The sequence below is a fragment of the Dryobates pubescens genome, chromosome 5, assembly GCF_014839835.1.
Source record: "Dryobates pubescens isolate bDryPub1 chromosome 5, bDryPub1.pri, whole genome shotgun sequence".
Lineage (NCBI taxonomy): Eukaryota > Metazoa > Chordata > Aves > Piciformes > Picidae > Dryobates > Dryobates pubescens.
The window spans coordinates 20,416,855-20,428,631 of record NC_071616.1 but is presented as its reverse complement, the minus strand read 5'-3'; the positions used below and the strand labels follow the sequence as shown (position 1 = coordinate 20,428,631).

The following is an 11,777-nucleotide window of genomic DNA, read 5'->3' as shown; positions in this document are numbered from 1 at the left end:
TGGTGCTGGAAAGGCACCACCTGGAAGGACACCAGTACCTGCAGAAGGGACCCTGCTGAGGCACCTGCCTGAGGGTGACAGGGGTGGGATATCTCCTCTTCCAGATCAGAGAGATTTTAAAGGATGATTTCTGCTAGGTCTAACTTAAGGACTGATGGGGTGAGTGCCAGTCAGCTCTAGCTGCAGATGATACTTTCATCTTGGTGATCTGAATTGCAAAACGTGTTTTCCTAATCTCTCTCTCCCTTTTGTGTGCAGCATGCTTGTCAGTTTTTATGTAACAAAATCTATTTTCAAATGTTGGGTTTGGATATTTTAGCTGAAATCCACTTTCCAGTTAAATGGACTTTTATTCTGCACTCTGCTGCAGAAAAATCCCCTTATTTGGCACAGAAGAACTGTGCTCTTCACAACTCTGTGCAAAAAAAAGAATGGTGAAAGTTGTATGTACCTCCTAAAAAGTGTTAACCTATATTTTTGCTTAATAATAGTATAAAAAAAATAACATCCTCCGATTATTTAAAAAAGCACAACACAGTTAATGTAAAGATTTTATCTGGTTGCAAACGAGGCTATTTCATTATTTTAACACCACCCAACAAGAGCTAACAAGAACCATTTCACTGGGAAATAAAACTGCAGATGTAAATACTAATGAAGCAAATTATTTAAATCAATCTCTTCTCTTGGACCATTTACTCATTTTGAAACCCTGTATCTGTAAGACAGGCAATAATAGGGCTCTGCTGCACCTAATGCATGGATCCTTCAGCAGCCTGGTTTCCATCTCTCCCTCCCTGCTTCCCTCCCTCCCTTGCACAGAACAGGATTCCCACATATTTCATGAATTTACTTCATTTCTCATACACATTTGTGAAAAAAACTCTTGGTGTTTTAATGTTTATACATGAGCATACTTCTGAAAATGTCCATCATTTATGCAGGGACAGCATCTTCAATCCCAGTGATAGATTTCTGGCTGCTGTAGATTTGGTCTTTTGAAGCACATGAAGCTGCAGTGACCTTTAACAGCTGGAGAGCTGACTCTAAGCAGCCTGTACTTTTATAATGCATTTCTGGTGTCCTATGGCAGGAAAGAAAAGGGAGTGTTTTTTTTGTGCCATCATTGCTTACCAGCAATTTCTGCAAGGAACTTTTCAGTGGATACACTTGTTTTCTGCTGGGCTCAATGCTGATATAACAGAAAAGCTTTTTATCTGCCTGGAAGCCTTTCTGGGCATCAGTTATAGTATTTAAAGTCTCTTTTCTTTACTTCTAATATAAAAAAGCTGTGTGAAATGAAAATATTCAAAATGACATGGCAAAGCAAGGATAGGAGGCTTGATTCTATGAATCTATGAATATAAAGCTGATTTGTCCCTGCTGAGAGGAGCACTGGAAACATCTGGGAGAAAAGCAGCGGTACAGGCCATGGGGTGAGCAGAAGAACCAAATAATTACTTAAGATGCTGTTGCAAAGCAACCACTTCCATAATTCAGGGAGGCAGCAAGCAATGAACTCCTGGATGAGAAGCCAGATGGCCTAAAAGCAATCTTCATGGAGCTGTAAGAAATGATGTATTATGTAAATTATTACTATTATCAAATTATTATGTAAAAAAGAAATTATGTATTATGGAGCTATAAGAAATTATGTATTCATAGAATCATAGAATCAATAAGGCTGGAAAAGACCTCAAAGATCATCCAGTCCAACCTGTCACCACAGACCTCGTGACTACTAAACCATGGCACCAAGTGCCACGTCCAATCCCCTCTTGAGCACCTCCAGGGATGGTGACTCCACCACCTCCATGGCCAGCACATTCCAGCAGATAACAACTCTCTCTGTGAAGAATTTTCTCCTCACCTCGAGCTATTCCAGTTTATTTCAGCTGTTGGTGAAGAACATGGTCCTGAAGCCAGGCCACCCCTTGGTGCTCTGGCACAATCAGGCAGTCAATCTTCACAGGTTTCCTGGCCCCATGCTCCTTCACAATAATAAATTTATCATTTCTTCTCTGAAAGAATAAATGTTTTATTGATGTTCCATTCTCTACTCTCAATGAAGGAGTAAAGAGTCTTAACTGAGCCAGTAGCAGCTCTTACGTGTCTATACTTTGTTCTGTAAACCTGAAAGAATAAATAACATTAATACTATTAAAAATTTATAACTTTTTCCTCAATATTTTCTGTATATTACAAAGTGCCTCATGAAATTACATGAGAGGTATTACGCAGAGAAAAAAACAAACACCAACAACCCCCTCCCCCCAAACCCAAACAAACAGTGTGTGGAGCCCATTTGAGCCATAACAGATAAGGTACTGAAGCATCAAATTTGCTCCTCCCCGTCCTGAGGTGCTGACCCCACCATGGACCCTGTCAGCACCAAACTGTGTGCTTGGACACAGCAACCTGGAGCTCTAGGAGCAGAAAGCATGACCTAAACATGTGGCATTGGCTAGAGTCGTGCCACTCCAGGCACAGTGGAGTTTGACTCTTGTATGTCTGCAAAGCCTCAAATATTTTCTTCTGGCAGTATGGGGCATCTGACAGAGAACTGAACTATTGGGCAGCAGGATGGCTTTTCTGAACCAGTGGAGATTTGTGACCTATCACAATTACCTTGTAGCAGTCCCTGGGCAGACAGCTCTGTGGTGGAAATGACTGGCCAGCAACTGAAAGGAAACCTTATAAAAAGAGCACAGGTGGAACAAGGCTGGAAAGAATTCAGGTCTGTTACCAAATTAAAGATTTTGCTCTGCTCACTGTAAGCCTGCCTGAAAAAGCCGGACATAATAGAGCAACACTGTGAGTTTATCCTTTCACATATAGAATCTCTCCCTAGCTGCTCACTCAAACAGAAGGCAAGAAAACAACAGGTACATTCAACTTTAATGAAATAATCACCAGGTATCTGTACAGCTATAACAGAGGGAAAAAACAGCTACAGAAAAGGTGCAAACACAACCCTGGACACAGAGCAACAGTCGCAGGGGCTGGGCTGGACCAAAGCACTTCTGCTATTCTCCTCTGCTTTTGCCTAAAAGGCAATACTGAAATACAGGAAATCCTCCCAAAACTGCTTTGCAGACTGAGAGAAAATGACAGGCTGGCCCCACAGGGTCATTTGGTATTTCTTCACTAGAGCCTGGACATCCTTCTCTGAAGCCAACATGACACAGAGATGCTGAGGCCCTTTGCTCAGCACCAACCTGCTGCAGCGCCCAGTATAATCCTATAAACAACCTCTAACATCAGTGCTGCAGCAGCTCCAGAAGCACACACAAAAGTACTTATAAAGTCCCTTTCAAAACTATGGCAAAATACCTGGAAGGACCAGCATGAAGTACAAAGCCATTACAGTTGTACACATTGAATGATTAATATCTGATAGCTTATTAAATAAATCCACAGAGAAAAAGGAAGACACTTCTAACATCCTCTGATTTCTCTTAAGTTTTACTTGCAGAGAAACAAGCTGTGGCACTCATTGCCCACAGTCCTCTTGTAACAATGGAGATGCTTTATCAAAGTTTAAAAATGTGGTTGCACATTAGGAAAGTTTGCAGCCCTTGCATTGTCACAGGAATCCAAACCCTAGGCTGGGAAGGGAACTCTCAACACACTGCCCATGGTCAGCGAGCAACTGCCAAGCGTGGCTGCTATTTCTGTAGCAGCTGAGAAACACGCAGGGGAATTTTCTCAGCACAGGCTGGCTTGCCTGTAGCTGTACACAAATCCCAGCCACGTAGATGCAATCCCAAGTTATTAAAAGCCCCCTTTCTCGTGGAGAGCCAGCAGTTAGAGGCAGTGATCACACACACATGCCACGCTGGTGAAAACCCTCTTCGAGCAGGGCATCTTGTAGGCTTTGATGGCTATTGGCCTGTACCCAGGCCCTCATATCCAGATTGTTTTTCCCTGAGGACTTAGGTTAAGATCACTCCAGCATTTCCCTGCATGTTTCAGAGTGAGCTACGTGGCATGCTGGAGCCAGAGAGATGGGCATGATGTACATTTCCCAAGGGATGCTCAGGCTTGCTGAAGCCAGGCTGGTGTTGCAGTGAGCATGGAGCTGTGTGGGACAAGCTGCCCCTAGCACCCAGGAACACCAGCAGTGCTCAAACCAAATCAAAGCAATTTCAATGCCAGCAGCCCATTGAAGCTACCCAGGCTATGTCATCACTGAGGCAAGAGTTGACTGCTAACACACATGCAGCTCACTGCTATTTATATCACATGCCATATATCAAAAATATGCTACATCTCAGAACAGCTTCACCACAACATCATAACTGGGATGAAAGAAGGTGAAGGAAAGAGAGGGCACCCCACCGCAGGCATGCTCCTGCCCAGTCTGCGCTGCTGATGCTGCTGGGAATTTTGCTCGTTGAGCTTAATGATGCAAGAATGTCCCTCCCGGCAAATGAAACGCTGACATTTTCTTGGCATTGGTGCAGCCCGGGGTCAGCAAGGCAAGCAGCTAATGCTGTGCTTTGACATGTCTGGAAATGCACAGGCTGCTTGTGACAGGGCAAGAGGCTGAACAAAAACCACCTCTTGCTCCAACCATCCATCTTCATGTGATGCACCAACAGGAGTGACCACAGTTTCCGGTGTCTGTATGTAACAAGTACCTGTTTCCAACACTGAATGCCAGCTTAAGCCTGTCTAGTATTGACATCTTCATGTTAACATTGCAGTCACTTTGCTTTCCCTTGACACTGCTGAACCCCACAACAAACCTCCATCTGTGTCAAATGTGCCTTGAATCCATCCCAGCAGCAGATTGGGCACTCACTGCCTCTCAGGATCTACAGCACGAACAGTGGAGAAACCTGGCATGGATGATGGCAGAACTGTAGCCTTGACATAAAGATGCCAATGAATGAAAATACAATTGATGCAGCACCTTCCTTTTTCCACAGCTGTGGTTGATGGTGCTGTCTGAAGCCCCAGCCCCAGGAGACAAGCTATATGTAGCATGGTCTGCCCCACATCCTAGGATCCATTTTACATAGACACACAACTGAACAGGCATGCAAAATTAACTATGCCTCAGACCTGGGAGCCTTTCAAGCTCTCCACACCAGTCCCAGGCCAAATGGAACTTTAAATTGCTCCCTGTACTCTTTATTTTGGGGGCACTGCTGCCATCACAGAAAACTGTTGTGTTTATTCTGTTCCAGGGCCATTTCATTGACCAGCTGTTCTATAGATGACTGAATAGCTGCCTTCACAAGGGAAGAAGCGGTCTCTATGAGGAGCAATTCGTACTGCTCCCCAGTTTTGTGCCCCTGATCACCTGCACCTTTCTCCTCTGCCTGGGAATTGCCACCAGCCTCAGGGCCCTCTTTATTACCAAAATCAAAGCTCCCACTTGACTTTTTATTCCCTTTTTGCTTATTTCGGTGCAAAACTGGGGATGGCTCATAGCCCTGGTCAGAGTCGGTGTTGTCAGAGTCCTCAGCTTCGGTGACGGTGATGATGATACCAACACCAGTGCCCACATTTGCCTCTAACATCACCTGATGGCTGGAGCAGCTCTGCACGCTTGCTGCATCATCTTTAAACACCGACTGACTGAAATCCGTTACAGTCTCTTCAGCTTTGCACTCCTCTGGAAGATTTATGCTCTTTTCTGATTCACCCCCTTCAGGCAGCTTTTTACAGATATTAGGGATTTCCTGCAGCTCAGTAGATCCAGGGATGCTGTTGGGTTGATCCTTGGAAATGGGCGCTTCAGGAGCAACTTCCCCACCTTCTGCAGGATGATCCTTGGAAATAGGTGCTTCAGGAGCAACTTCCTCACCTTCCACATGTTGATCCTTGGAAATAGGTGCTTCAGGAGCAACTTCCCCACCTTCTGCAGGATGATCCTTGGAAACAGGTGCTTCAGGAGCAACTTCCTCACCTTCCACATGTTGATCCTTGGAAATAGGTGCTTCAGCAGCAACTTCCCCACCTTCCACATGTTGATCCTTGGAAATGGGCACTTCAGGAGCAACTTCCCTGTCTTCTGCAGGATGATCCTTGGAAATAGATGCTTCAGAAGCAGCTTCTCTACCTTCCACATGTTGATCCTTGGAAATAGGTGCTTCAGGAGCAACTTCCCCACCTTCCACATGTTGATCCTTGGAAATGGGCACTTCAGGAGCAACTTCCCCATCTTCTGCAGGATGATCCTTGGAAATAGATGCTTCAGGAGCAACTTCCCCACCTTCCACATGTTGATCCTTGGAAATGGGCACTTTGGGAGCAACTTCCCCACCTTCTGCAGATTGATCCTTGGAATCAGGCACTTTGGGAGCAACTTCCCCACCTTCTGCAGGCTGATCCTTGGAAACAGGTGCTTCAGGAGCAACTTCCCCACACTCCACATGTTGATCATTGGAAACATGCACTTTGGGAGCAACTTCCTCACCTTCCACAGGTTGATCCTTGGAAATGGGTGCTTTGGGAGAAACTTCCCCACCTTCCACATGTTGATCCTTGGAATCAGGCACTTTGGGAGCAACTTCCCCACCTTCTGCAGGCTGATCCTTGGAAATGTGCACTTTGGAAGCAACTTCCCCACCTTCTGCAGATTGATCCTTGGAAACAGCTGTTTCAGGAGCAACTTCCTCACCTTCCACAGGTTGATCCTTGGAAATGGGTGCTTTGGGAGCAACTTCTCCACCTTCCACACAGACTGTGGTTTGGGGTGGGCTTGCCTCCTGCATTTTTTCCTGGCTTTTTTCATTAACTGTCTCTGAACTGGTTATCTCTGCCTCAGCAGTGCACTCCGTATGTACCTCTGCATCAGGTGTGGGCTCCGTCAAGGGCCCACTCTTCTGAACAGAGCTGACACTTTCCTTCAGTCTGTCCTGGCCCTCCTCCACAGTGACTGGGCTGAAGGATTCAGGCTTGCCTGCTGGGGCTGAATCCTCTGGCTCTTCACTGGCTTTATTCACAGTGCCCACCACTTCATTTGCTTGACCACTACCCTCTGACTCTTCCACTGCTTCACTGCTGGGTTTTTTCTTTCCTCTGGAGAACCGTACACAGGGCATCTTCACCCCAGAGCTTGCTCGTTTCTTCAGGAAGCCTTGTGCACAGGTCTCTTCAGTATCTACCTCTAGCTGCACCTGGGAATCGGAGAGCACCTTCTTCCGTGAGGAGGATTTCTGCTTTCTCTGAGGTCTTGCAAGGTTTTTGATGGCTGCCCAGGCTCCTTTGGATGATTGTGACTGATTAGAAGCCTTTGTCTCTCCTTGGTCAGCTCTGATGCATTGGCTTTTCTCCTCTGAAGCTCCTTTGCATTCATCCTTCACAGTCAACTCTTTTTTACAGGACTTCTTCCGCTTCTTAAAACAGAGCATGGAGGGTTTTTCTCCCTGTTCCTCTGATGGGGAACATGTTGCCCCTGTGCTGTGAGTCTCTGCCTCTCTTGGGTTCTCCACTTGAATTTCCTTAGTTCCCTTCACCATATTGCTCCTCTCCTTTGTTTATGTTCTGTTACTGATTCTCGTGATTAACACATCAGACACAAGAACTGCTGATATGCTCAAAGTGCATTGTTTTTTCCTCACGTTGTTTTCAGAATTGTTAGTTGTTTTCTAACTAATGGATGTGGCAGTGAAGTTCTGCTGAAGACATTGCATCTGCTTTATAACTCCCACTTTGTCTTATTACTCACTTCATCGCCTCTCCAAGGAATCCTGGGTAGATGTGAAGACAAACAGGCTTGTCCTTGGCTTTGCTGGTCAGAGTCTCTGTCAGTTTTGGGACAATGCACTTCAAGTTGCACTCAGTCTAACAGCATGACTACTTAGTTGCCAGTCTGACATGACTTTTTGTTTTCCCCCAAAGGATCATGAATCAAGCCAAGAGTTAACCATTTTTATTCACCCCACGGACCTGGAAAGAACTTGCACTTTCTGAGCTATCTGAAATTCCACATTGCACAGGGAGCTTGACTGAAGCACCAGTACAACCAGCAGCAGCCAGTGCCTGTTTCCTGCCTGTCCCCCAGTGACAAGGGCAGACACTGCTTTGTCTTGGCTTTACTTCCTGCTTCAGTTCCTCTTGCAGGTTGTAAGAGGTTTGCTGTGAAGCATGGCTGATACTTCCATCTTTTATCTGTAATGCAACAAACAAATGGTAAGACATGGAAGTGGAGCAATTACTTTTTTTAAAATAAAAAGAGTTTTTTAAAATAAAAGGTGATTGTTGTCTTGTTGGGATTTTTTTTTCCTGTTTTGATTGTTTGTTTGTTGGTTGGTTTTTAATAATTTGTTTTGGGAGACAAACCAGGGCTGGAAAATCAGTTCTATCTCTGGATGTACCACAGCAGTTTTTTTGCACTAATTAGCATCAATATCCAAAGGCAAAATAAGGCCACTAAGATGTCAGCCCAGTGATGCTCCACCAAAGGGGGCTTTTCTTTTTTTCAGCTGCTCATATTCTGGGAGGTCTGTGTTACGCATGCACACACATAGATTTCCTGCTCCTACGGTTAGCTACATCTTTTTCCCACTGCTCCATATGCACTCATAGTTCCAGCTAGGGAAATTACACCCTGAGACAGAAGATATTTTTATCTTTAGTGCACCATATGACAATATGCAAAACCAGAGAATACAAAAAGGAGGCTTATGGAATACAAAAGCAGAATCACATGGCAAGAAGGGATCTTATTTATACTATGTGCGTGCCTTCCATAGCAACCTCAATTAACACCACACGGGTTCATCACATAAGATGATAGCATAAGAGACATGAAACCTTTTAAAATTAGAAAAAAGAAGGAATTTTAAAAAAAAGAAAAAAAGGGCTGCCTCAAAACATTTGGGGGCATAAAGATGCAAAAACGTGTTATCACAAGCAGACCAACTTCTCTGGGACGAGCTCAGTGGTGGCTCCGGGCAGCTCCTCACGCGGGATTTTGTACTCTGCTGTTAAGCAGCACGGTGATGGACCCCGGGGCTCTGGCAGGAGCGCTCCCCCGCGGCGTGCATTTGCTTGGGGTTTTTTAATTATATATTTTAATTATTTTTTTTTAAGAGGAAAATGAGCTCAGCCGACAGGAGCATGTGCGAGAGCGCAACCCGCATCCACCGGTGCCCCGAGCGCAGCCCGCAGCCCGGCTCTGCCGCCGCCTCTGCAGCCCGGGAAGTTTAGGGGGCGTTCGGGGTGCTGCCGAAGGCAGCAGGACCCGCCCGACACTGCCGTTCTCCCGCTCGTCCTCCTCTCCCGCCCCGGGCAAAGGGGCAACCCCTAAAAGCCGGACCCCTCCGAGGGTATGGCAGCGCTCCTTGGGCAGCCGCCGTGCCTGCAGAGCCCGACCCAGCCACCCCACGCATGCTGCTTCCCCCGCGGAGCCCCCGGGGCGCTGCCAGCCCCGCCGCGCCCGCCGCACCCTCACCTGCGGCCCGCTCCGCGCCGCTCCGCACGGCTGCGCTGCCGCTGCTGCTGCCGCCGCCACCGCCTCCCGCCGCAGCCGCGCCCCCCGGGCCGGCGGGGAGGGCGCTGCCGGCAGCCCCCCGCCCAGCGCCGAGGCAGCCCCCGGACCGCCCCCCGGCACCGGAGCGGCTCTGCGGGAGCCTGCCGGCAGCCTGCTGAGGGCGCGAGACTGGGGAGGGGGCTCCGCGGCCCTGGCCTAGCCAGAGTGGGGAGCAGCATTGCCGCTCTGCGTTTGGAGGTCAGCGCCGAGGGGAGGCTGAGAGACCTGCGGCAGGTTACCCTGGAGAGCTCATCAGTGCTGATCAACATCTAAAGAGGATGGAGTCAGACTCTTCCGTGGTGCCCAGCAACAGGACAAGAGGCACAAACCGGCCCACATGAGGTTCCATCTGAACATGTGGAAAAGCATCTATCCTGTGAGAGTGACAGAGCCCTGGAACAGGCTACCCAGAGAGGTTGTGGAGTCTCCTTCTATGGAGGGATCCCAAACGTGTCTGTGCATGATCCCGTGCAACCCTCTCCAGCTGAACCTGCTGGGGAGCCAGACTCGATGATTTTCAGAGGTCTCCCCAATGCCTACCATTTTATGATTCTGGACCTTATGGGATAGCACCTGCTCTTCTTGCAGGGCCACATTCCTCTTTCACAGGGCAGCATCACTCCTCCCAGGGCAAGATCCCCCTCACAAACTAAACTAAAAGAGGTATTTAAAGTAGGTATTAGTAAGAAATTCTTTAGTGTAAGGGCAGTGAGATACAGGAACAGGCTACCCAGGGAAGTTGTCGATGCCCCTTCCATGCAACTGTTCAATGCCAGGTCAGATGAGGGGCTGAGCAGGTTTGTCTAATGGAAAGAGCCCCCGCCTGTAGCAGAGGAGTTGGAACTAGATGATCTTTGAGGTCTTTTCCAACCCAAGCCATTATGTTCTATAAAATACCAGAGAATGTGCCTTTCTTGTATGAGCCTTTTTTCTCCAAAGCAGCTGAGACCTGACTTAAAAAAAAAAAAATTGCATCTCCAGCTGTTATGAAAAAGGACTACCAAGTGCAGTTGGTGAACTACATGAAACTGTAGTTCAAGATGCCTGAATGTCCTCATTCATCTCCACAGGTAGCTGACTGACGCCCACAAACGTTAACTACTTCACAGCACGTCTGCACATAAGAAACCAGGCAAAGCAGCCCACTTTGAATCTGCAAGTGGCTTCCAGTGTAGTCCAGCCTTAGAAAAATACACATGGCCTCCCTCCTCCTTAGCTTCTTCATGGAAAGGAAAGGTACAACCTGGGTTTGTTGGGCTGAAAACCAGCCAGCAGGGCAGAAACGAGGATCAAGCAACAAGAAGAATTGCCCTTTTAAAAGCTCCCCTATGAGATACGTTTGCTTGTGTTCACCACTCAGGCTCTTCTGGAAACAGCTTCTCTCCCTTGGGTGAATGGTGGGTTCTAATTATGACCTGTGTTAAAGCCAAGCAAGGCCCCTTGGCTTGAGAACGTTTTCCTTTGTTGCAGTTGGGGCAAGAGGGAGGAAAGCAGGCAGGGGTAACGAGAGTGGGTCACGTGAGGGTGATTTACATGTGGTGCACTCCCTCAAGGGTGGCATGATGATGGGAGGTTCTCATCAATCCCATTCAGAAACATCTCATATGGAATTCCTCCTGCCACTCCAGGGCAAGATGGTAGCACCGAAGGCTGTGGTAACAGGGTCTGTGGCAAGCTGAGGAGCTGGTTAGAGCATGGATAAGCTTGAAAGAAGATTCCCGTCCAATTGTAGGCTTATGTTTTCATTCCAGGCCCACACCAAAGTTCTGGTGATATGCATGAAACCAGCCACTTTCTCCTTTTTTTGTCCCTATCACTAGTACAAATGGTAATTATTAAATGTTATTTCTTATGTGATGTGATGCCAAAATCTCATTATAGCACAGCTGGGGCAATGGACGGCCATAACACCAGCTAAAGGTCCACAAATAGCCCACAGAGAACAAATTTCTACATAATCTGTTTCTTCTCTAGGTAACCAGAAAAGAAGACAACCTTCCAAAATTTAGTTAGGAGAAATGAAGTGTCCTTTGTGTCCCGGTTGATAGGGCAAGAACTAGCTGGCATACTTAGTTGCAAAAGAGAATTAAAAAGAAAACAAAACAACCTATTTTTGTAGCAGTCCTGCAAGACCTAGAGCAGGGACACCAAAGAGCTCTCACATCCCAACAGGTTGAGAGTGCAGGTTAGAAAAGCATTCCCGCTAACCTCTAGAGATGCTTGGGGCCATTTTTTGGCCTCTATGCTTTTGTTCCCACCAGTCCTGCTGTGCACAGCAAACCCTTAA

General features: G+C 47.0%; 1 protein-coding gene across 1 annotated transcript; it reads right to left on the bottom strand.

The window, feature by feature from the left end:
• Positions 1-2,881: 2,881 nt before the first annotated feature.
• On the bottom strand, positions 2,882-9,481 carry AKAP5 (A-kinase anchoring protein 5). Its single transcript, XM_054161736.1, has 2 exons — positions 9,413-9,481; positions 2,882-8,127 (listed from the first exon to the last, which is right to left on the bottom strand). The coding sequence occupies exon 2, from the start codon at positions 7,473-7,475 to the stop codon at positions 5,163-5,165; it is 2,313 nt and encodes a 770-aa protein (XP_054017711.1). The 5' UTR covers positions 7,476-8,127; positions 9,413-9,481; the 3' UTR covers positions 2,882-5,162.
• Positions 9,482-11,777: the final 2,296 nt, after the last annotated feature.

Bases quoted from the DNA above. Each gene is read 5' to 3' on its own strand.
- AKAP5 (XM_054161736.1), bottom strand. From the start codon at position 7,475: ATGGTGAAGGGAACTAAGGAAATTCAAGTGGAGAACCCAAGAGAGGCA.